Source organism: Pestalotiopsis fici (assembly GCF_000516985.1).
Source record: "Pestalotiopsis fici W106-1 unplaced genomic scaffold PFICI_Scf_1, whole genome shotgun sequence".
Taxonomy (NCBI): Eukaryota; Fungi; Ascomycota; class Sordariomycetes; order Amphisphaeriales; family Sporocadaceae; genus Pestalotiopsis; species Pestalotiopsis fici.
Genome location: NW_006917091.1, coordinates 3395329 through 3420466, shown reverse-complemented (window position 1 = coordinate 3420466; position 25138 = coordinate 3395329). Strand labels below are relative to the sequence as shown.

At 46.9% G+C, this 25138-nt stretch overlaps 6 protein-coding genes across 6 annotated transcripts; 2 read left to right on the top strand and 4 right to left on the bottom strand.

Annotated features, from left to right (window-relative positions):
* Positions 1 to 30: 30 nt before the first annotated feature.
* On the bottom strand, positions 31 to 597 carry PFICI_01038 (uncharacterized protein; the record flags this gene model as incomplete). Its single annotated transcript, XM_007829619.1, has 1 exon — positions 31 to 597. The coding sequence occupies one exon, from the start codon at positions 595 to 597 to the stop codon at positions 31 to 33; it is 567 nt and encodes a 188-aa protein (XP_007827810.1).
* An 8146-nt stretch (positions 598 to 8743) lies between these two features.
* Positions 8744 to 10020, bottom strand: PFICI_01037 (uncharacterized protein; the record flags this gene model as incomplete). The annotated part of the gene is made up of 4 exons (XM_007829618.1): positions 8744 to 9022; positions 9080 to 9211; positions 9263 to 9959; positions 10007 to 10020. 4 exons carry the CDS (start codon positions 10018 to 10020, stop codon positions 8744 to 8746), a joined length of 1122 nt encoding a protein of 373 aa, XP_007827809.1.
* Positions 10021 to 14088: 4068 nt separating this feature from the next.
* Positions 14089 to 15043, top strand: PFICI_01036 (uncharacterized protein; the record flags this gene model as incomplete). Its single annotated transcript, XM_007829617.1, has 2 exons — positions 14089 to 14363; positions 14452 to 15043. The coding sequence occupies 2 exons, from the start codon at positions 14089 to 14091 to the stop codon at positions 15041 to 15043; spliced, it is 867 nt and encodes a 288-aa protein (XP_007827808.1).
* Positions 15044 to 15162: 119 nt separating this feature from the next.
* On the bottom strand, positions 15163 to 18279 carry PFICI_01035 (uncharacterized protein; the record flags this gene model as incomplete). Its single annotated transcript, XM_007829616.1, has 3 exons — positions 15163 to 15792; positions 15866 to 16181; positions 16307 to 18279. 3 exons carry the CDS (start codon positions 18277 to 18279, stop codon positions 15163 to 15165), a joined length of 2919 nt encoding a protein of 972 aa, XP_007827807.1.
* A 993-nt stretch (positions 18280 to 19272) lies between these two features.
* PFICI_01034 (uncharacterized protein) lies at positions 19273 to 21763 on the top strand (the record flags this gene model as incomplete). The annotated part of the gene is made up of 4 exons (XM_007829615.1): positions 19273 to 19555; positions 19725 to 21535; positions 21586 to 21642; positions 21692 to 21763. The coding sequence occupies 4 exons, from the start codon at positions 19273 to 19275 to the stop codon at positions 21761 to 21763; spliced, it is 2223 nt and encodes a 740-aa protein (XP_007827806.1).
* A 263-nt stretch (positions 21764 to 22026) lies between these two features.
* Positions 22027 to 23110, bottom strand: PFICI_01033 (uncharacterized protein; the record flags this gene model as incomplete). Its single annotated transcript, XM_007829614.1, has 3 exons — positions 22027 to 22091; positions 22170 to 22939; positions 23058 to 23110. 3 exons carry the CDS (start codon positions 23108 to 23110, stop codon positions 22027 to 22029), a joined length of 888 nt encoding a protein of 295 aa, XP_007827805.1.
* Positions 23111 to 25138: the final 2028 nt, after the last annotated feature.

Sequence of the window (25138 nt, the reverse complement as noted above, 5' to 3'; positions counted from 1 at the left end):
GGGCGGCCACAGCCAGGCGGCCAGGCCAGGCTACCAATAGTAATGGCCCGTCTCAAAGTAGGGGTCTGGGCTGCCATAATCTCCGCTCTCGCTATTGCTGCTGGGGCCGCTGCTGTTCCGTGCTATCTCGTCGAGCATCTTCTGTTTCCGATGTGCATATCGTGTTCTGAACCGACACTGCCAACCTTCGCTCCACTTTGGCATTGGCATGCCCCGGTGACACTCGAGAGTGTTCCACAGCTCGGTGCCGCGGTCTTTGAGCATGGCGCCGGTAACCGGTCCGTTGCCAGCAACGCACTCGTGCCAAAAGGCCCATTTGATGAGCTCCTCTTCCAGGGTCTCCCACTTGGGCGGGCGCTGCCGCTTGCGGGAGTCGATTTGACAGTAAGCCGGATCTGCGGAGATATTATCCAGCGGATCGTATTTGTAGCTCAAAATTTCGCTTACGGTACTTGAATTGAGGTAGTAACCGTAATTCTCTTCCCACCAAAAGGATGCGTCGGCGTGCGTCTTAGCGCCATCCTTGGTAGTAGGATCGAAGAACCATTTCCGCAGAGCACGGCGCTGTGTGTTGGTGATGGCCTTTCGACTCTTCATCTTGGCAAGGCAGGGTAAAACGTAGTAGGTTGGTAAATCATACACGAGCAGCTTTTTTTTCTTCTAAGAATTCCTTTTCTGTCTCGGTCCGGTGTCTTCTTCTTCTTCTTCTCTGAAGCCAAGTGGTGCGTGACCTGAGAAAACAACAACAAGATATCAAAAAAAAGAACGACAAATGCTCCACCGTCTCGCCAATAATTCACGGGACGCTGGAGGCGAGCAACATCTTATATCGCTTACCAGTCGCGAGATGCAATGTCACACACACGACCATTGGATCCTTCTATATTTTGCAGTATTGGCCTGGTCAATGTCTGGAAATTGCATGTCCATTGACCATCCCACATGTCCCACGGTTCGAATACAGGTCGCTGCGTTAGTCTCGCCTCTCTCTTTTCTCATCAGTTGATGACCTAGCTCTTGGCATTCTGGCCCCAGAGAAAGTCGAATACCTGCCCCTGGCGCAGCGTTGATCGTTGCCATAGACGTCATAGAACGATTTTCCTTAGTCCCGGCAACCCGTCCCGGACGAATCCAGTTGTCCAATCCGAGACTTTGGACCTGCCGTGCGTGGAGTGGGTGTAGTATCGACGACGGCCGCTCACTATGAGATTTCACTTTTCCATCATCCCAAAATCGTGAACCCATGTGGATCATGTAAGTGGCGCCTCTTCTGCTTGGGCATCTTGATCTTTCGCCGGCCTGTCCCTGTATAGTAAGTACTACTCATCCCAAAGTTGTCGTTATCACGGTGGCCTGGAACATACAAAGCAATTCACCTGCCTCATCGTGATCCTCCCCGTTCACTTTACTCAACCCGGTAGCACGGGGCTCCATCTCCTTGCATAATCCCAAGCCCGCACTGGGTCGGTGACTATCACCACTGACTGGTCGTTCTGTTCTGCATGCGGTTGTGCCCCGGAGCAAAGGACTGTACTGTAGATGAAAAAATGGCTGCCAAGGAGGGCGCGACTCCGGGTCTTCCGCATGCATGCCGCAGATCTCGAAACCTGACCATATTCGGACAGATCCACGGCGGTCGATCCACTTACGGATAGAATCTGCACTTTGGAGCGGCTGAAACTTCCAGGCTGCAGCCAGGGCGATACCCAATTCGTGCCAAGCTGCAAATAACCCAACTGCCAGCTGAAATCAGAAGAAAAGGAATAAGGTGAAATATTCCCATTCCAGCGAGCGCGCCTTCAAGTCTCCGCTCACGCCTTAGCGAGAACGCACGATCCGCTGCCAGCGTGTCGTGGCATCAGAATGCAATAGACTAACGTCAGCATGGCCCCTTTGTAGTGCCATGACACCTGGTGGTATTTCGTGTCCATCCTTGCTGCAGATGACAGCTCGCCAGAAAATCCGTTATTATGCGCCCCGAGCGCCATCTTTTTTTTTTTTTTTTTTTTCCTTGTCCCTCCTCTCGGCCGCGGAAACGGGCCCTTAGCGGAGTGGCGCCTGGTGAGATGATCACTTTGTCTCGCCCGTTTTGTGGGGGGTGTAGAGAGACCCATCCGATGTGATCAAGATATCAATCCCCACGTCGTATCGTTTGTGATGTCTCGGACAATCTGACTGAGAGTCGCTTTCCGATCGTTTGAGCCCTGTCTGTGTCCCTTGGTCATGTTCCGCTGCAGATGACAACCTGCAAGAAAAAACAAATTCAGTTCCCAGCGATGGCTGCAAATAAACTGCGTGATACCCTCAAGAATGATCGAAAATACTTTGCATGGCCGTGCAGAACTCAAGAGTGTAGCAGCAGTACGTCATGGCTTGCATTCACAGAGCGGCAGAAGTCGTAAGCTGCATCAATGTGACCACCCTCAAGCCCACAAGCGTACTGTGGCTGCCCGTTCCAATGAAAAATATCATTGACGATGCTCTCATCTTGTCGCGTCTCGTCGTCGAAGATGTTTGTAGATGGCCGCCAGCATAGACATGGATTGCTTGCAGGCATGTCAACATGCTGTGTTACTGTAAGTACTGTTTGGTTCGAACGATGGAATGATTGGACATTGGCGCCTTTGAGATTCCGATGTATCCAATCGAGCGAGTCGTCTGCCAAGACCCAAGCGGTCCGGGGTCGGGGGTTGTATCGTTGTATAGACTGCATTTAGCCTTCTCAATGTGCAGCACTAATGTATTCTGGATCAGAGAAGTCATTTTAGAGAGGCGGAGTATAAGTCTGTACTGAAGGGTGCGGGTCTGTCCTACCCACTGGGGGTGGACGTAATAGCACTACGCCTACCCTCTGGCGTCAAGTTGAAACTTTGTGCTGTCTGGGCAAAAGCAGGCCCAGCAAGGAAAAAAGAAACGACGGGCTGTAATGATTGCAGAACACGAAATGAAGAGCCACTGCCCTGCCCCCCATGGGATGGTGGGGAGGAAATGCAATCCTTGACCGGTGTACTCATGACAAAGGTGATCGTCGATTCCGAAGTCTTCCGGCAGGCATCAAGGGAGTCCATGGTAGGCTGCTTGAAAAGTATGAAGGAATGTAGGCTCCCCGGACGGGTGACACAGAGGGATGCTGCTCGTTCGGAGTTAACCGGGCACTCTGTCAACTGAAGAGACCAAGAGGCCCACCTGATGAAGTAGTGGAGAAGAAAAAGAAAAGAGAGTAAAGGAAATTGATGAAGAATCATGCCAAGTTGGACGGCTTTTTTGCCTTCCGAGATAGTCCTGATGCTGATTCGAGTCAGATACCTGGTCAAGGTGATCATCTGCGAACTTATCATCTGTTGTGGACGCCTGGACTCTGTAGAACTTGGTAATTGCCTCGGCAGTCCTTCGCTCGGAGCATCAAGTCGGTCGGAGGGAAGTGAGTGAAAGTTCTAAGGCCGAGTAGAGTCCCATGGGTCTGGTAGATTGGACGATCTGATCGCTGCAGAATAGATTGAATTGAAAGACTCACCGGCTGGGTTGATAATCCAACCGGTCACAGGGGTTCAGGACATCTCAGATTCTCACAGATGACTCTTCATGATCCGCCGGAAACCAAGTGAGAGATGCCGCGGTGAAGAAGCCGGGAGCTGACTCGACTGTTTCCATGAATTGTATCCACTGCTTGTTGCGAAAACAAATGCTGCCGGCTCATGAACCGCCAATGGAGCTTCAGGTCCTGGACACCGAGGCAGAGTTCAAGGAGGCCTCAGTGCAGGGACCATGGTCTCTGAGATATTCAAACACTGTCGAAAATAGAGACTGTCGCTCGGATATCGTAAGACGGTCAAACTCATGTTGAATGTTGGACCGCTAGCCATATGCAGAACCCCTTTTCCGCCGACCAGAGTTCTTGACTGACGAAATGCAGGAGCCATGAGGCAAAGGATGACCTGACATTGCCCTGAATATCTGTCAATCACCTACTTGATTCTGCGCCGGTATATCAATTGGCTATTTGCAGATTCGAGGAATTACCTGGGGAGAGTGGCATAGATGGCTGGCATCGCCTGCTTGGTGACTGTTGAGTAGCCACGCCAGATTGTGTTGGCAACGGTCCTGCTGATACGGCATGTGCTTGTTGTTGCGATGGTTCTGGTGAGATCTCCAGGACGTTACTCTCGCCGAGCCAGATCAAAGCCAGTCTTGAGGCAGTCCTCCAGCACTTGTACTCGGTGCCTGCCAGCAGAAAGTTGCGTCCCGGACAATGATAGTCATGGTGTCTTGCCAATCTCGGATGATGCCTTGAGTGCTTGTTACTGCTGCGAGTTTCCTGGTGCAGCACGGGAGGATCTCGTTTCTTGTTGATTGACAGCGAGAAAGACAGGAACGTCATTGTGCGACTCTGCTGCTGCATGCATGTGTCCTTTGAAGGGATCGTCGCTTCTCTGTGAGACATGTGGTTGCTTAGCTCGACACTAGATTCAATAGCGGCACGGCTCGCGACGCCAGATTTTCCCACCCAGATGCAGGAACGAACGCCATCACCTGTACGTCTGTCAGCTCATCAGTATTGTGACATGAGGGACTACACTGATACCAGCAAGGCTCGACTCCTCGTCATGGGCCGTAATCTTTCGCCATTTTGTCTTTGACTGTTATGGAAATTGATTGTCCCAACTCCTCAGCCGAGGCCCTTCAGTCGCAACGCATGACCACTTCCAACGCAGGTTGAAGATAACCCTTCTTGGACTCGCAATGGTGGAAAAGAGCATTTCGAGATGTACTGAACATACATGCCGTCCAGGAGTATCTTTGGGTATGGCGTCCCCTGCTGTCTCTCGTCGGATGCCGGCAGCGACACGAACTAATTGATGGACAGACTGCACCTCTCGCGACGCCGTTGTGACAGGTAGCCTTTGCAAATAGTCCCATTTGTGTTAAACCAAGAGCATTATGCTTACACAAGCTGTTGAATATCGAATACGGTCATAGGTTAAGCCGAATTCATTTGCTGCTTCAAGTCTTCTTTGTTGATGGTGATGATGGGGGTCAAGGACGACGAGGTGACTCGGCCGCACCACGTATTGTGAACAACGCGCTGATTCCGACGTCGATATCTGTGTGTCTCCATTGTCGGCTTCACTGATTCTAGTTTACGTCTTGGGTATCTGTGCTACCTGGATCGAGTCGACAACGAGATGGTGTTGAACCTGGTATGCAATTCCAGCGACGACCATCTTCGAAACTTGTCTGCTTTCGGGGCTGACGAGACTCGGCCATCCTGAGTCGATGGATGAGCTAATGTTGTGTCGAAAGGTCATGGATATGAATGCCCATCACCAGGTTATTAGTTGCTACGGTCGGTATGTTGAAGGTGATGTAAAGACCATGGCCCCTATCACTGCGTCGGGCCCCCAATGATTGCGCGAGAAAACAGAAGCACTAACACGGGATGTAGACGGGTCAAGGGGGGGATGATACCCTTTATTGAGGAGCTCGTGGCCTACACAATATAGAATGGCAGGCTCCAAGAACCCCTCACGGGTCTTCCGGCCGCCTTCTGACGGACCTTTGATAGGGGAGCGGGTGTATAGGATGACAGGCAGTAGCCCCGTATGAGACTGCATGCGAAGCAGCTCTGCGTCGAGACAACCATGTAAGACCAACCGCCCCTGTGGGCGAGATTGAACAGTCCATACAAGGACGTGGCGAAAAGGTCGGAGGTCTCAACGGGTCATGGTCCACGGAAATGTCATTTGACATATGTACACGACATGAATGACAGATCCTACGAATGCTGATCTGGCTTTGCCTCGTATAGCCTGATGGCCCTTGGGCCCAGGACCAGGCGGCTGCAATCTGCGAGCTCGTGCAGACAACATCGTGAATTCCGACTAAGGAAAAAACGAACTATGGCATCCGAGAATCCCCTCCGGCAATTGTGCAGATCGGCAGAGAACCTCTAGTATGACTGGCCTGAAACGGAAGTCGTATGGGGTGTATAGAGCGTATGCACGTGGCATCCTTTCCACCACAACCAAACGTCATACATTGTTAAAGGCCAATGAGACCAAAGCAGACGCCCCGAAATGTCAATACAACATCTTGAGTTGACATGACTCAATGCTTAGAGAGATGAAAAGGAGTGCGTGCTGCTGAAGCCGCAGAGACCACATTCCCAATTTGAGACAAATGAAGAAATATGATAAAAATCGACACTAGCGCAACGATTCGTGCCCAGTGTCTCGGTGTCAACTTACAGACATATGGAAAAAGCAATGAGGGCTGTTGCTGATATCAATTGTGATGTAATCTGGACCATCAATTTTGCTTTCTTGGTCTCAAGAGGCACGTCAAAATTTGCTCTCGAGACTCCGACTTCGCTTGTACTTACAGTCTTATTTTATTAGAGTTTGTTTCCGCTATACAGAGTTCCGTGACAAAGGCTCGGGTTCGATGTGGTTAATATAATGCATATTCAATATCCCAGTGGTGGATCAATCTCACTCACTGACTGCTGCATGTTCGCAGGATCAAGTGGTACGCGTCCCATATTAAAAAGTCATTCTTACCTGCACTCCTGCCGTTGATCTGCTCTCTGACAAGCAAACATTTCAACATCAGATCCACCAAGTCATGAAATGCAGTATCCTTACAATAGCGACTTACGTCAGGATAAAGGGAACGGTAAGTTGAATGAACTTCGATCGGTTCCAGGTCCCAGTTAGTTCATTTCGGGCCGTGATCTTCTACTTTTGTGGAATGGCAATAGTACCGCATTCTCTCATATATCGATTAAAAGCCCTGGACAGTGGCCCGGGGGAGTTCGCGCCTTGTCCTGCAATATGCTCTTCCATGACGACCCGCCATTCGATGAAGACTTCATGACAACTCCACACGGCTCATGTCATCTTTGATGCGCCAAGGGAGTCGGCGATCTCAACCGGAACACCTCTCAACCGGGGCGCAGTGGGCTTACAAAGCGGCGAAAATGCAATTACGTGACTGGGCTCGAACCAATTTTCATGACGAGAACTTCCAAGGTATTCTCCCTGTTCCACCCTGCTTGCTGCTCTTGACCGTTAAGCTTCAAACCAAGTTTAATGACAACTACCGAGATGTTGAGCCTGGACCGGGACGCCTTGCAGATGTCATGACTATTGTCCCGAGACCGATGAAATGAAGACGGCCTATAGTCGTCTAGCTCTGGTGGCATGAAGCCTGCAGTCTGCAAGCAATGTGTTATATTAATCTCTTGGTTCACCGTCTGCGGTGAAGCGCAAGGATCCTACGGAACTCAGAGTCCCCGGTATGTTTGTTTCATGGACAAGTCTTGAACAAGTACCACTCTTTATAAACTATGTCACTAGGGATTCAAAAATTGCAGCAGGAAAATGGTAGCAAGTTTGCTGAAGAATGGAACTTGTGGGTCAGTCAACTGTATAAGACTGGATACTTTCAAGATACAGTTAACCTTTTGAGACTTGAATGCTCAATCAGTCGACTTTCCCCAACAAAGATGGCTCAAAACGTCAATACTTTCGTGGAAACCACATGTTTTCATGCACGTGGTTGGACTTTGATATGTGGGACATATCCATTTTCGAGTCCTACGCCAACGTCGCACGACACGAAAATGCACCAGAGCCTATTCCCGAGTTCAATATATCGGAGTTCAACAATTACTGAGGGCCAAGGACGCGTCACAGGCAAAGAAAAAACTTTACTACGTTGTATTCGACACAAATGCCTTTGATGCTTTTTGCTGTCCCCCAAGAAAGGTGAAACATTCTCCCTCGAGACTTCGGCGTTACATTCGGAGTTCGATTTTTTCTCTTCTTGCATCGCGACGAAACAAGATGCAGCGCAGATCTTTTCCCCTTAGCTGCATCTCAGCAGGGCACACTCCCGCGACGAATAGGACTTTGTTCAAACCCCCAATTGCCCCTCCCCCTGCCTGGTTCGCCCGCCTGCCCCGGGGGAGCGGGGTCGGTGCATGCAGCAGCAGGCGCCGGGAATGGTGAAGATCAACATCAGGCTCAGCTGCTTTTGGCTCAGAAGAGAGAAGATCAACCCTGTGCCACAGCCGTTTGCGGTGAGGGACTTATCCGCGAAATTTCCCAAGTCTTTTTTGTCATTTCGTTATAGCTGATACGGCCGTGGCTCATTTCCCCGGAGGAAATCCACCGGCACCAATTGAGTGATCTGAGAATCATACTCGACTTTGGATCGTTGTGAGAAGCCAGTATCAAGTTTGTGCGCCGAGTATTAGGGTAACGTAATTGTTAACCTCAATTCAGGCACTCCACGGAACTGATATTGATCCAGGTTTTGGGACAAGTTTCACTCTACTTTGCCCAATCACAGCGCTGTTGCAGCGATCGATCGAAGTGGCACTATAGATGCCAAGATCGCATAGTAGCATCAGCAGAAAAAATAGTTCCAAACGCTTCTTTCAAGTAACGGAGGCCATGTCCGATTAGTCACGGCACTTTATTGGTTTCGGCGGCGGATGTCGGTGCCGGCATCTCGGTTAAAGTGGAGTCCCGGACTTTGCATCGAGGTAGTAGTCAAAACTCCAACGGTCTTCAATTGACCTCTTGATCGTACGACGCTCTCCACATTGGTCACACAATGAAGATCATACCCGTTTCGTAAATAAAGACTAAGCTATATGAAATAGGAAAAACACATGGTGCACCCCGCCATAACAAAGCATATTTGAAGTCCTTATGTCTGGTGCCCAGTTGAGACTTGGTTAGTCGTCCTTCTCGATAGCTTCTGTATCTCTTGATTCATCACTATCATGTGAACGCTTGCGGCGAGGGGGCTCTTTCAACCCCATTTCAATATCCTCTACCCCGATATACTCAAGAAATTCTCCAAGATCTGGTTGGTCCTTTGTTTTTCGCCACCAGAACCATACAATGGCACCCGTGATGATGACTGTCAGACCGAAATACATACACACCCATGGAGATATCAATCGAGGGCTATCATCTGGTATCCATTGGAAGAATGACATGGAGAAGAAAGTCTAATCGCGGTCTGTCAGAATCGCGATGCGCAGATCAAATATTCAGTGTCAACATACCGCGAAGAAAGTACCCGGAAGGAAGATCATTCCAACCCAGGATATCATTTTCATTTGGGTACTATCTTGATGCGAGGCCCGAGCAATGAATATGTTTGCCTTGGCATCTCGTCTTGTGTGATAGTTCCATTCCTGCTTTTTGTCAGTCATCAGGACTACCAATGCCCCTCTGGTATGACTTACAACTTGGATGGCCAGGGCCATTCCAGCTAGTAGACCTTCGCATTTCCTGATGTTGCCATCAACCTCTACATCCATTTCCTTGAGCCGGCACCTAATGTGCTCCGAGCTTATTGAGTCGGCTACCTTCTCATCTGGCCCCTGAAGATGGGATTGCAGATTGAGGTTTTTGAATGTCACAAACTGTTCTTCGAGAGAGGCGAGCACCTTCCGGAAGCTTTCCATTCCATTCCTCAAGCGACTCACGTCGTCCCATAGCTTTGCGCTGTCACAGTCCTTCTGTGTCATTTCCTGGTTTTCTTTCCTTAATTCTTTACGATTTTGACTCTTCTTCTGCTTATCCGCTTGAAGTCTATTCTCAAGGTCCATGATTCGTTCCTCCAGCTTTGGACTTTTGAGTTCCATAGCCTCCATGAAACGCGAGCGCTCATGTTCGACAAATACCATCGGCATCATGAGCGGATGGAATGCTGTCTCAGTGAACTTTATGAGACGACGAACAAGAACTTCAGCTTGTTCTGAAGGGTAGCCATATATGGCTGAAAATACCCAGGGTTTTCTTTCAAAGTACGTCGTTGAGAGAAGGATGTCTTCATTGAATTTCAGAGTGTCCGTGTCTGATCTACAATTATACACTTGGAAGATGTCAGCAGTGAACGAGTAGATGATATATCCATGGAGAGATTGTTCTCCATGAGCACTGTAAAACGTCCAGGCTTGGTTTGAATACAGTCATGAAGAATGGACCCTTGCGAAGGCATTATGAATCGTAACGACACGGTGGCGCTTACCAACTGCTTCTTCCTTTGACGCGTCGACAGTCCAATTGGTCCGCTTAGAGTTGAAAATAGCGGTAGAAGTTCTTTGCATACTCCATATCAGTGATCTGTGTTGATACAACTTCTTCGAGACAGCCATAAACGTCTCTTTCGAGTACGTGAGTGAGTTTGTTGTGTCATCATGTCGCTCGTGTATGATCAAGGTGAAGGTCGGCTGATCCTGTCTGGGAGAGTACTAGGGCGTTGTGAGTCGAGGTTGGGCAATAGATAAGTTGGGGGATAAATACTCGTTCTATCCACTGCCTGAACTCTGTTTCCGAGTCAAACCGTTTGACCTCATTCTCAACACTCTGCTGGGGTATTAGCCTTTCCCCTTCATGCAATGAATTTGCACTAACGCCATTCTTCTCAGTCAACGTCACCGCTCTGACGTGAAATGGTTCTCCTGGACAGAAGGTGAATTTCTTCACTATAATTCTTGATCAGCAAACCTTTCTGGAGATACTATAGCCAATTTGAGATCTCGTGTGGACCCGGTAAGCGAATGCTCCCAGTAAAGGCGCCCGTAAAGGCATATTTTCATTCTTTCTCGTCCACAAAACAATAATACAAAAGCACCGGGATTTCTTACGATCACTTTTCGAGTATTCTGGTGTTTGTTTGAGCCAATCCATGTTGATGTTCAACCTTAAAAGTATGGCAGACTGTCTGCTTGCTTTGACGGTGGAGATGCTTCACGTTGTTATTAGTATGCATATGGCCGTCGAGTCGACGAGAACTATGGGAGAAGCTCCGCCGACACATCTCAACTCTCGGGGCGAGTGGCAGAAAGCGGGGTTCTTGCCCACCCGCATCTTTGAGTCGTCCAACACATGCCCGCATGATGCAGAGGCTGTAACAGAGGCCAATAAGGATTGAGTGCAACCCTAGCATGAGTAGAGCTCGAATGTCGTGATAAGCACAGCCTGCTTCGCCCAACGCCACTGAGCTGACACCGGTTGTTGCACATCGGCAGATTCCTGAGAGCCATCGGGTCTGACACTCCAGTTTGATCATCGGTCTGCCCAGAATATCTCCGAGAGTTGTTGCAACACCACCTTCCTGTTCACCGAAAGTCTCCACCGATGAGACTGATTGTGCAAGACAAGCTCACAGCCTCGTCCATTATCTTTCACTTTGAATACCACCTTTTACTGTAAGTATGACATTTCTCAGCATACACTCACCAGATAGCCAGCTACAACGTACTTTTACAGCAAGTAATAACAGTTATAAAACAAAGGAGTCAACTCGGGTCAGGCGGGTGCTTGCGTATAAAGCCTCCTCAACATGCCCGATGCTGTCGACAGGATTCTGAGCCTCATCGGCCTCAAGTCTCGAAATAAGATGCCGCCCAAACCGGAGTGGAATAATATTGTCAAACATCGTTATGAAAAGGTTGATATACTTATCAAATACCTGGATAATGAGTTTGGCTCGAAAAATTACAGGGTTAATGTAAGTTATAAATATTTTATTGCGATATTAAACTAAATCTAAAGCAGGATAAGAATCGCCCCGGAATTCAAATTTGGCTCCCTAATGATAAGAAATTGACGGAGGTAGGTTTTAAAAATAGGTAATATTAATTATTTCTATCGCTAAAACAAAGTAGGACCAAATTATGGCCATTCACAAGAAATACGTTGAGGCGCATAGAAAGGCGAATGAGGATAGCGATTCGGGATAACTGGCGATATAATCAGATAACGTAAGTATCTTCTGTAAGACAACTGCCACTCTTGATTTCCATCTTGATGAATATTTGGACACTGGTACAGCCAGTACACCTGCCCAGGTATCCTATCCACCAAATATTGTCCCAATCAGGAATATTTCTTATCTAGCTACTTCACCAGTATTTTCTATCTGTATCTAATTCCCCATTCAAGACATATCAGTTACTGACTGAATTTTCGTCAGGCCCGCGACTTGAGTTCTTTTATCTTTGACCTGACACTGGACAATAGCAGCCGGTCGAACAACTCATCGTCTCTGGATTTTCTTGACTGGGTACCTGGCCAAAAAAAAAAAAAAAAAAAAAATGAATTTGCGAATTTGAGAAAGATAACTTGTGTCCCGGTACATGAAATAGAGTCATTCAATGCCACATCACTCCTCGAATACTTTCTCTTTCCATCATCTAGCCACTACTGAGGTAATTGCCCATCTCAATTCAAGGGACGGCTCGGTTGGAAGAGAGTCCTTGCCAATGACAACCAATTCTTTTTCACCAGGGCCCACCATTTGATCTTCAGCAGTTCTCGCCATTTTCTGTTCACCACCTTCCACCAAAGAATAGCGTTGATTTCCATCGTCTCTCCTTGCTAGGATGCTAAAGTACCAAGTGTGACGAACAGGGTGAGAGCAAAATATACACCCAGGTATGGAGATACTATGTCTCGACTGTCATCTGGCATCCATCGGAAGAATGACATTGAAAAGAACGTCTAGCCAAATGTTAGCACAACATTCATGAGAAATTGTTTTTAGCTTACTGCAAAGAAGGTCGCTGGAAGAAATATCATCCCAATAAAAGAAATCCACTTTATCCGGGCGCTATCCTCTTTCGTGGCTTTGGCAATGACGATATTGTCGGCTGCATCGCGTCGCGAGTAGTAATTCCATTCCTGTCTAATGTTGGTCTTAAATATTTTTTTTCTTTTATCAATGCCGTGCCTCACTACTTGACTGGCTCGCTCTAGCACCCGGGGCAGACCCTTAAGAGTTTTGATGTTAATATCTATTTCTGCGCTTATCTCTTGAAGTCCTCTTCGCATAAGTTCTGTGCCTTCCAGATCTCTCGCATCTCTTTGAACACTTGATCCACTGAAACTTGATTCCTTTCGAAGCGTATTTATCTGGCTTTGGATTGAAATTAGCACGTTTCCAAAGCTTTCCAAAGCAACCAATAAGCGACTCATATCGAGTAATAGTTTTGTGTTTGCTTCGTCCTTCTGTGAGGTAGCTTGTTAGGTGCTAGGCACCACCCTAGGTACCTACCATAGTGGGAGTGGCTGGGGGACTTAGAAGGCTAATTTGCCTTCTAGAAGTGCTAAAGCCCTTCTGTGGGAAATTTGCCTTCTGAGATCCCCTATTACCTGGAAATGCTCCGTAGAGGCTATATAAATTAGAATAACCAGCTCTTCGTTCGTAATCGTAAATCTGTAAATCCGTAAATCCGTTATAACTTAGCTGTAAATCCGTAAGCTCGTGTATATAAGACGAGAGTTCAATTCTTGTTATTGTCTAAAGAAAAAGAAATTCCGGATTTCTTTTTAGCGTTTGGTTAAAATCAGTAGCTGGCTTCAGTGGACGTTATAGTGGTTATTTTAGTAGGCTTACAGGGGGCAAAAAAGGCAATTTCAAAATCAAAAGGCAAATTCTCTACAAAAGGCTTCGGCTCTTAGGAAGGATCAATATATGCAGTAGCCTTCTAAGTCCCTAGGCATTCCCGCAGCGGTACCTAGCTAGCAACGGAAACCCGACCCAACAGTTGGTGCAGCGTCATTCAGATATTCAGCTGTTGCTACTGGAAGCATGTCCACGAAATCATCGGGTTTAGAACTATAAGTAGAGCAGAGCCTTGTCGTCAATAAACCGACATGTGCTGGGTGCGGGTGCAAAACGCTGCCCGACCCCTCCCACCACCTTGACAGAAACCAATGAGCAGCCAGCCAAATGTCACGTCCACAGACTGGGCGGGCACTAGTTTATATATTGCATTTGTATTCTTTACGCGAAACCAATCAACGTGAATAGAGCTCACCTCCATGTCATCGTGTAGCAGTAGAATCCCAAACGTGTCTTGACAGCTGCTGCGGAGAGCCCCTCCTTCCTTCGCCCCACCACAAAAAGCAACACAGAACGCTAATCGACAGTGAATAACGACTCATCAATAAGGTAAAGTTATCAGCCTCTGCCACTCATCATTGCCTTCCAGGCATTGATACCTGTAGCACTTCGCAACATCAACGCGCAGGATCACTATTTCAAAGAATTCTCCAGACCATGGCCAACAACGTTTTTTATTTCTTTTATGCGCCGACATGGGACTGGCCCCCAGAAGGTCCCATAAAGCTAGGAAATGTGATCAGGGCAGTCGGGGAGCCGGAGCAACCGCTGTTCACAGCACCACTGCCTGCTGCATCCGAGGTATTCACGTCAGAAAAGTTCAACGTAGAGTACACAAAGGAGAAGCTTAGAGAGGGGAGATTTTCCATCTTGACCAAATTCTTAAGCATTCTCGGTGTCGGCATCAACGTCGGTGCTGACTGGCAAGACAGGTTAGAGAACGCCCCAGCCTATACTTCTACTCCTTTCTCTTCTTTGTGGTTGATCCCTCAATGGTACAATGCTAAAATAAATTTCTAGCAATGCAGAGCTGTATGGTTTCAAAAGCGTTGAGACCACGCAATTCATTCCGAAAGAAGATTACATACAGAAATGTATCGAAGCCGACGCGGTACGGCTTTATTTGGATCGCTCTCGGTACCGGAAGCCTGTCTACATAATCACCGGTATCAAAACCGTGTATGGAGCAAGAGCAAAGTCCTACAAGCACAAGCAGCATGGTGGCGAAGTCGGGATTGCGGTCGACGGTACTATCTGGAGCGGGGGCACCGCGCCCCTCAGTGTTGAGCCTGGGGTTGGGGGGAAGAGGGTTACGACGACGGAAACGACTTGGGAAGGGAGTAGTGATTTCGTTTTCGCATTCCGAGTCCACAAGATTCATGTGAACAGGAAGACACAAGCGGTGGACGAAAGTCATGACTACACCAAGGGCGCCCTCCTCGACAGCAAGACCGACAAAATTCGAGATGCCCTCCCAGATATTTTTATATTATCTCAAGAGGATCCCAAGCCCAGCGATGAAAATCATGATGAAGGAGAATTCACGGAAGGAGATCGCGTTGTCCTATGCGCGATTCCCAGAGTCACAGCCACGGATGAGGAGGAGATGTGATTCTAGATTCGAATTATGATACTGGTGCTCAGACCTCCTTTCAGCCAACAATGCAGTTTTGAAAATTGTATGTGAAACAAATGCATTATTAAACCCACTTCAAGATCGTATTTGGACTGTCATCGTTTTAGAATTTCAGTCAATGTCGCATCAATGAAACGCTTGCCCTTTGCAAAGAGGTTGTCTGAGTACAGGCTCAAGGAAATGTAATGATAATCGTCACGGGCCATGGTCGTCGGAGTCTTCTTAGTAATTTCTAGAAGCACTTCCTCCATCTTGTCCTTGCGTTTCAGCACATCGGCCATATCCGCCAGGTGAAACCGTGCATACTGCAGCAGGAATGCTGCAATGCCGGATACAATGGGCGTTGCATAGGATGTACCTGACTTGAGCTGGAGAAATTGCGGGTTGGCCAATCGATCGCAGAGATTGACTGGCCATGCTGATTCTACTGCTTCTCCTATGGTTGCAAAGTTGGTGTTATACTTGTGCGCTGTGGGGCTGAATTTGGACCGATTGCCGTGCGAGTCTGTCGAGTGAACGCAGATGACCTGTGGTTCACGAGCAGGATACGCACGGCCTAAATTTGCACCGCTATTGGAGGCTGCTGCAAACATCAAGACATGTTTGCAGTGTGCGTCTTCGAGAGCCTTTTTGAGTTCTTCATAACCGTCAATCTGGTTCGTGGGGTACCCAAAAGACATGGATATGATGTCGACCTTCCAATCGTTTACGGCCATTTCGATCGCCTGTGGGCCTGCGTCAGCCAATGTGTTTAGAATACTGAGTTGGTTCCAGGAATTGTCTATATAGAGAATATACCTTTGCAATGATTCGAGGGGAAGACAGCTCTTTCTCGGCTATTTTGGCTATGTATAATTCGGCATCAGGGGCATAGTCGATCAGCAAACTGGCTACGAAAGTGCCATGTCCATCGCGATCATGGGCGACTTTTTTGTTTTTGGCAGCTGTTGTCCAGTTGTACTTGTCTTTGATTTGGCCTGTTTTGAGAAGGTCATGTCCATCATCGACGCCAGAGTCTAGAATCGCAACCCTCACCACAGATTGAGGGGACCTCTCTATGTATTTCTCGTAGACTTTTTTATATTTGGCTTTCCAAGTCAGGTAGTCCAGGAGCCTAAATGATTCCATATCAGCAAGACAGGCCGTGTGATGAACAACAGAGCAGCTCAGAATTGCCAGGAGTCTTAGCTAGAGGCAAACAATCAATAGATCACAGTGAAATAATAGAAGCTTACGTACTCTGCACGGGAGTGGGCTTCTGAAGGCCTTTCATCGTCATAAAATCTGGCAGAATCATATTCGGATTCCTGAGCGGGATTCTGTTTCAGATCAAAGAAGGGCGGAAGGTATTCTTGGGATCGATGATTCCAGGCAGCAAATGGAGCATCATGAAATCTTACTTCAGATCCTATCAAATGACCTTGTCGCTGAGGCCACACTTCGTCGATCGCGGGGCTTGCGGTCTTTGGAGGCATCTCCTCAGCAATCCGGCTCTGTATGGGCTGGCCCCAATTACCAATGTCCACCTCCTTAGCCATCTGATCAAGCTCCTCAATGGTGATGGTTTTGAAAGCGTCGCATAGTTCATCCTCTAGTGGCGTGACAACCTCTCGGTATATTGCGGTTCTCAGCGTCTGGTCATCCATGGGCTCACCACACTCGTCTCGCCACACCCTCGGCTGGAGGCATTTTTCTATTGCATTGCAAAACTTCGAATTCTCGGCAATATTTTCGATCTTTGATTCCGTGAACACAGTCACCACGTCCGAAAGCCTGGTGCGACTATCAGGGAGTTCTGGCAGCGGCATGTCACAGTTTTTCGCCAATTCTCCAAATGGAGTTTTCGTGTATATCTCCATCAATATGATGGCGAGAGTGACAAGGGCAGGAAATGGATGTTCGATATCGTCCGGATCTAGGTCACCATAGTCAAGGTTGTCAGGATCGGAGTCATCCGGAGAGACCTCATTTGATGGGTCAGGGTGTTGCGTTAGGTTATCACCATCTTTCTGATTCTTCGGGTGACTCCAATCGGGATCTATCCCTTCGGTTCCCAGCTGCGTTCGAATGTAAGGCCGTAAGGGAATGCTGGTCCGGGTACGGAAGAACAAGATATGTGACGAGTTCCATGTGGGTTGAAGCCAGGGAGTACCATGCAGGTGCAGGACCGCATAGCTCAGAAGCACTGCTAGAATTACTCTCGTCCTCGTCGGCTGTGATGTGAATCTGTCGTCAATGAATTGCTGGAGCGACACAGTAGGTTCCGCGCTATTGGTCCACAGCTTGCCCTTGGCGGATAGCAGCTTGAAGAGACAATCGTCCTCAAACCGAAGCTCTAGTCGGCGTGACGTCAAACTTTTGCCCTTGATGTGTTCGCATAGTTCCTTCTTGACGAGCAGAGGCTTGTAGTCCAGTAGCTGCTTCTGCGGCGGTGGCGGTTTATCGTTCAGAGAGAATCGGACCACGCTCTCTCGAGTGGTATACACACGAGCTTCCTGCCAATTTCCTTCACGTGAGAAACACATGTCGAAATCACTGCTGTTTTCAGACTCGGGATTGCGATAGGTCCCAAGACAGAGCGTCGCACCAAGCTCATGCTTCTGATGGCATCCACAATTAGCTGATTTGGTGAGGGCTGTGTACAAAGAATTTGCTGTACTCCATACAACGTACGGCGGCTCATCGCGGACCTTTTTTGGTGGCAAATCTTCGATCAACCACTGTGAACGGTCTTCGGGGTACGCTGCGAAGACGTGGTCTTCCCATGCACGGAACGATTCATCGAGGGCCTGGCCCGGGCGGAGCCCAGGAGACTTCACCACATTGAAACATTGATCAATAAACCGAACCTTGGCGTCATTTTCTTGGTTTCGCAGGACATCCCAGCGCTGATTCAGTGCACGCTGTTTACTGTAGTTGAGCATGAGCGCTGAATCTTGCGGGACCCCTTGGGTGGAGACGAGAGATTCAAAAAGGTTCAGAGCCTGGGCCACAAGATCGTTCGCAGGACTTAATATAAACTTAAGGCGCTTCATCTGATCCTTGACTAGGACGCAATGAACATTTAAGTTGCCGTAAAAGTGCATCAGGTCAATGTTTGTCTGTAGGGGTCTCAGGAGTCTAGCGATCTCGGAAATCGACCTGGCTGTCCGTATCACCAGGTCCACGTTCTGATTGTTCCTCCAGGGACCAGCCCCAAGCGATGGTGCCATACTGACGCCGATAAAGACGAAACTCGCAGAAGTGCGCAACTGAAATCACCTGTGAGGTGGAGGATCGCGAGATGCAATGTGGATGCTCAGTCGATCGAACATTTGAGCCTCGTCTTGGGTGCAGGTGCTTGCGGTACTTGTTGAATCTAAGGCAGATCACCAATGGGCGGCGCGCTTACCAGATACTTAAATGGGCGGTACAGTGGGACACGAAGTATGGACAAATCAATATGAGGATGGGGTTGGAAAGCAACTTTACCCCGCTTTCTGACATCCGGCTGCCGACATCTACTCGGTGCACTCTTTCTTGGAGACTGTATTCAGCATTGTCTCTAAGACGAACAATTCAATGCAGAGATAAGATGCGCATCTGGCGCTGCATTCTACAACCGTCATCATCAAGGGGATGACACAATAGTACGCGTATTGATCTAACCTAGGCAGATTGAATGATCGCTGGGCTGGGTCGTACGTATATGGCTAAGTCGAGTGGATATTAGTATTTATCTGTTGGTAGCAGATATGCTTTGCATTGTGGTTCGTTAGTTAGTCGTGAAGATATATAATACAACACCTGATCTAACACCTAATTTCCAATGGTAAAATCGTTCAATTACCAGTGGATGGTTATGTTATCTCCGCTACGGTGCTAATTTTATAATCACCAGCCATTGACTGTATCTTCGTCGATGTCAGCTGAGATATGGACACGCCGACTTTTGTCTTTTTCTAGATGCGGGGTTGTGCACCAAACCATGGTTTAGGCGTGCCCGTGCTCATCTGATCCTGACGGCAGCACGAGCCGCAAACTAACCTCAAGACTGTTGACCCGATTCCATGCTCTACCATTATCCTGCAACAGCGGCTGGCCTGTCCATTCTCAATATCTGCTGAAGTAGTCAACTTGAGTAGCCGACCTCCCTCATATGTTACAACCTACAGTCTCTTTGCCTTGCGATCAACAGGGAATCAGCCACTTATGCTAAGATGGCAATGTCACAGGAAGCAACGGCAACAACAACAACAACGCTCATAGCGCGCGGAAGTGAGCTGGCGCTCTCTAGCTTTCAAGAATGCCTTTTTAGGGCGGCAAGGCTCCATCCGCGGGAGTATACACTTTTTGAAGATCAACTTGCCAGGTTTTCTATCTGGGCATCCGACATTGGTGTCTTTGCTTCGGGGAGAGCCTCCATAGATCACCGCCTTCGCGAGGTCCCCGACGTTGCTGACGCCGTCACGAGCCTCCTAGAAAATGTGACCTACGGCATGAAGGAGTGTAGGTGCATGTCCCTCTTTTTCTTCTCCGATGTCCCTGGATCTGGTTTGCACTTTCGGTGACATGCTGGTCATGTGAGACTGTCTATAATAGTTGTTTCCATCTCGACACGGTGGTTGGAAATTACCCCGAAGTCCCATCTTTAGTCAGAAATTCTAATTCCTTGCAGGTTCACTTGTTCTTGAGAGTATAACAGGTTCACAAAGCCAGACAAGTGAAGATGCTTTGACCGATCCGGATCCAAGGCTGGTCTCGTCTGTCCAAGCCGTGGCTGACGAGATAAGCATGCTTTACCGGCTTTCGAACACTATTCGAAGAGCCAGCAGAGAATCTCACAATCTCAAGGTAGCAAAAATTTCTGACGCACCAGACAACGATGGAAATGACTCAGAGTCAAAGCTTCGTGAGGTTTATTGCAGCTACATCCGCGGACAATTTCCCAGCATCCAGGACAGTCTCTGTGAACGCCTTGCGTCTTCCATGATTATCCGACGCAGAAGAATCCTTTACAGGAGATTTCACTACGGCTCTGGAATCCGGACCCATGAAATTATATCGCAGCCGCTGATACAATTGCCTCAGAATCAGCGTCAAGCTCTCGCTGGACCTGGAGCCGCAAAAGCCTCCCAACCAGTCATGGGCCAGACACCAGCCAAGAGCGACTTACAGTCTCAGGCAGTTAGTGCCACCACCTTGTCTGTTAATGCCTACAAGAACGCCCCAGCGCCACCCGTAATGTCAACCACAAAGTCGATTCCCCTTGGTAGCCATGAGGACCTCGTTTTCCCACCACCCCCAAACGAGAGGATCAAAAGCCGATACAAAGCGCTTGAAAGGCAGCGACGCCAACTTCATAAGGAATTTATAAACTCCCTTTCTGGCTTAGTATCGGTTTCAGAGCGACAAGAGCAGATATATCAAGCTGAAACCGAACTCCAGGTTAACCTTGAATTGGATTGGCGTGAATGCTGCAAGGCCGTCCCCGAGCTGACCTGCCCTTTTTGCCTCTATGTCCTTCCCAGCCTTTCCGTTGGCGACGACAAGAAATGGAAGCATGTGACTGTCAGCCTGAGAACTACACGGTGGACGGATGCTAACCACTGGTATAGGGCCCATGTCACCAGTGACCTCGATGCGTACGTATGCTTGTTTGACAAGTGCGATAGACCTGAACAACTGTATCACCACAGTAGCGATTGGTTGAAGCACATGCGCAGCCATACCCTACGTTGGCGCTGCAAGGCGAAGTCGCACAAACCACAGATCTATCCTACAGAGAACGAATACATAGAACATATGAGAGAGTTCCACCCTGGTTCTTTCACAGAGCCGCAACTTCGCGCACTCGCCGACGCGAATGCCCGGTCGATCGGTCCTATGTTCCAAGCGTGCCCAATGTGTGGTACAGAAGCAGAAGGAAACTCCTTGGAAGACCACATCGTAGGCCACCTGAGGTTGCTTGCACTGAGATCCCTGCCACCGCATGTAAGCCAGGTCCTTGACAGCCCTGATGAACAGGAAGACTCGACAGACGATCGTGTGATTCAAGAAATGCTGGAATACAAGCGGAAAGTCGGAGAAGTCTCTCTTCGCACAACGGGAATTGCTCCAGTGACATCATCATCATCATCATCATCATCATCATACAATCAGAACGCTGCCCGAGTTGTAACAGATGACAACATCAAAAATAATGCCGTAGATGGTGTGCAAGAAGCCACGGCTGAACAGACGCATCAGACACCGCAGCCACAGGAGAGTACCCTGAAACTCAAGAATCCAGAAACACTCCCCAGCTCGAACGAATTACCCACTGTTATGGATAGGAATATGAGCAATTCTGGCCTCAAGTCTCGAAACACGATGCCGCTCAAAGCCCGATTCGAGTGGAATAATATTGTCAAACATCGTTATGAGAAGGTTGATATACTCATCAAGTACCTGGACGACGAGTTTGGCTCCAAGAATTACAGGGTCAATGTAAGTTATAAATGTTTCACGGAGATACCATTAAACTAAATTTGGAGCAGGATAAGAATCGCCCCGGAATTCAAATTTGGCTCCCCAACAATAAGAAACTGACAGAGGTAGGTTTAAGAAGCATTGTTGATTATTTCCTTAGCTAAAACAGAGTAGAAACAAATTGCGACCATTCACAGGAAATATGTTGAGGCGCATAGAAAGGAGAATGCGGACGACAGCGATTAGAATTTAGTACGATACATGGAAGTAACTTATACTTGATTCAGTCTCTATGTGATCATTCCAATTCTCTTTCCCTTCAGTCTTGATGCAAATTATCGAGAAACTTTTGTACATCCTCTGAGCTTGCTCGCTTTTTTGTGTCAATTACAAGCATGTTTGACTCTATGAAATCCAAAAATTGATTCAACTTTTCACTTTCACTCTTTCCCTTCAGGAAATCGATATGCTGCAAACGAGTCAGTATATCTGATCATTGGCGATGCCTGCTACTTGATGTAGCGAGAGGTAAAGGCAGGGGTACTGACCTGTATGACTTGTGTCTTGACAACAGCTGTTATGCGGGTGTTGCGAGTATACTTTAGCGACCACCGATGCCACCTCCGAAGTACACTTCTCGGTGACCGCTCACCATCCTCGGCATCTTCTTTATCCTCACCATCGGCGGTCTTGCTCGTATGAATAATTCTGATTTGAGGCTCGAGCCTGTGTTTTAGGCGCGTTGACACCTTTTTGAAAAACGTATCGGCAAAGACATTCCCTCCCGCAGTGGTGGCCTTGCGTTCGTCACGTTCTGCAAGGCGACCTAGCTCAAATTTGTCTGCAGCTTCAGACCCGGCAATTGCCCAAGTAAGTAACTCTATAAAGACACAAGCGAGGCACCATACGTCGTAGTTGAGATGCAAAATATCATCTGTGTCATGTTCTGGTGGGCGATAGGTCTTTGTGTGAGGTACACGCTTTACTGGGACTGTGTTGGTCTCCGGGTCTACCTCCTGCGCTTCACCGAAATCTGCAAGCTTCAGATCAAATGGACCGTGATCTGCTTCGCCGAGGGCGAAGCACAGAATGTTCTCAGGCTTGATATCGGCATGTATCTGAGCTGATGTGGGTGGGTTGTCGCTTGTTCGGTGCACCGCAGCCAGCCCATCAGCTAGCCCCAAGCACTGGGCCAATAGCCATCGCTCGGAGTACCAATCAGCGACTTGCTGCTCCTCAGTCTTAGTCTCTGTCGATGTGGCATAGTTCTGGAATAAATCCGCGAGGTTGCCTCCACGTGCCCATGGTAGTATCAAATGGAATTTTTCCCGATGTTTGAATGCGGCTAAGAGCGGTACAATACGGTCGTGTCGAGGTGCTCTACAATTGGCTCTCACCTCTCGTTTGTAGGCTTTCTTGGCTCTATTAGCATCAAAGCCGTCTTCATAGATGACTTTCAGAGCGAGCTCTCCGTCCAGAATGCCCTAATACAATTTCTTAGACAAATTTTGATAGTCATAATCAAGCTGGGTCGACTTACTGGTTTCCGATGACTCGGGTGTATGACCATCTTTTGGACAGTGGTGGCCTCATCATAAGTGTCTTTCGCATCCTCTAGCAAAATCCACGGCAATGAAGCATTGGCCGGTAGTTCCAGTATCTTCTGCTTTCCTGCAGCAAGATCTTGCGATGCTAGATCTTCCACAAAGGGACTTCTCATCTGCCACGTGAAATGTATAAAGCGTTTGAGTTCCTCGGGTGACAATTTCCGATTCAAAGCTTCTGCCAGATGGTTTGGGGTATTCGGGGCATCTGCCCCTGGAGACAGAGAGGCTAAGTCGGCATCGCAGAAAGCCTCAGTTGAATCTTGGAACAACGTGTTGACAAGACCTGGTCTAGACAGTGATAGCAATGCTGCAAATATGATTCGACCACCTGTACAGTGAGGTCGTCCGCATCCACATCCATCGATTGGAGGGATTATTTTCCTGGCTACTTCTTCGATGTCAAGAGAATAATTGTCCACGAGTTCCGGTGAGATGACGTCCAAGAGTGCATCTTATTAGGCAACAAGGAGCCCAAGATACCTATCTAGGTAGTACTTTACCTCATAATACACTGTTTTACGCAGGTCTTATGCTATTTTACGCGGGTATATATGGGTTTATGCTGTTTTAATGCTATTTAACCTTTTAATCCATTAATCCAAAAGATATATAAAATAATGGTAGCTGCCTTAATAGGCTAAGCCTTAATTTAGAAGTCTAACCCCGATTTAAAGCGTTAAAATGTGCGATAAATTAGCTGCCGTACGCTAAACTTATATTATAGGGCGCTTATAAAAAGCATTTTTGGATTTATCGCTGCTTTATAAGATTAATTTAGAATAATCCCGGTATTTATCCCGGAGCTTATTATAATTTAAATTAATTAGCATATTTAGCATAATATAAATTATTAAATAAATATATTAACTATTAAATAAACGTTAGTAATATAATAAATCAGCGAATAAATATATAGGTAAGTTTAATATTAATAATAATAATAAACGAATATATTAAATTAAGAGTTAATTAAGCATCGTTTCTAATTAATAATTATAATAGTTAATAAAGGGACGTAACTAATAAGATTAGTGATTCTGCCGCGGGGACTTAAGCCTCCTCTTTTTTGCCGTTTTTGCTATTTTTATCGGAGGTCTTTTAATTATTATTAGCGGAAAAGGCCTCGGGCTCGAATTATATATAGGTTATGCTATTATAACCGTAATTAATAACCTTTTTATCGTTATAATCGTAAATCGTATAACGGAAGCGACTAGATCTTTCGATTATTTTTACCTTAAGCTTTTAGCTATAACCAAATCGGTTATAAATATTAATAATACGTTTAAAAGAGCGTATAGCATCGCGGTTGGCTATAATATAACCGTAAGTAGTGTCGGAGTTATCTTTTTTTATTTCGTATCCTCTATTAAAGCGATAGGCGACGTTATAAACGATGCCCTCCTCGAAAACGTTGTCGTCAAAAACGACGAATAAGATGTCTTTTTTGGTTAATCGCCGAAATATATTATAAAAAAAAGGGACGGAAAAAAGGGCAAAAGGGAAAAATAGATAGCCAGGCAAAAATAAAAAAATATAAAAAAAAAATAATTTATATTTAATTTTAATTTCGCTAAAATAGTATTTACTAGCACCTTACGCTTCGGTAATTAAGGCAGATATATTTAGTAATAGGTTAAAATTTAGGGGTAGTAAAATTATAAATAAAAAATAAAAATTAATTTACAGCTGCGAGCTTAAGATAAAAAGTGCCAAAATATTTTAATTTAATTATTTATTTATAAAAAATAGTAATAAGCAGAAATAAAAACTTTAGCTCAAAGGCGGATACAATAATCTATATAAACCACTTCCTAAAAAAATAGCAGCTATACCGGAAAACTGCTAATAAAACGTATACGTAAAAAAATTGCTAATAATAGCTATTTAACAAATATATAAATAAATATTATAATATAATTTTTTATTATTTTTTAGCAGATATTTATAATATAAAACATTATATTTTATAAAAATAAAAAAAATTGCTAATAAGGCTAAAAATACGACCTTT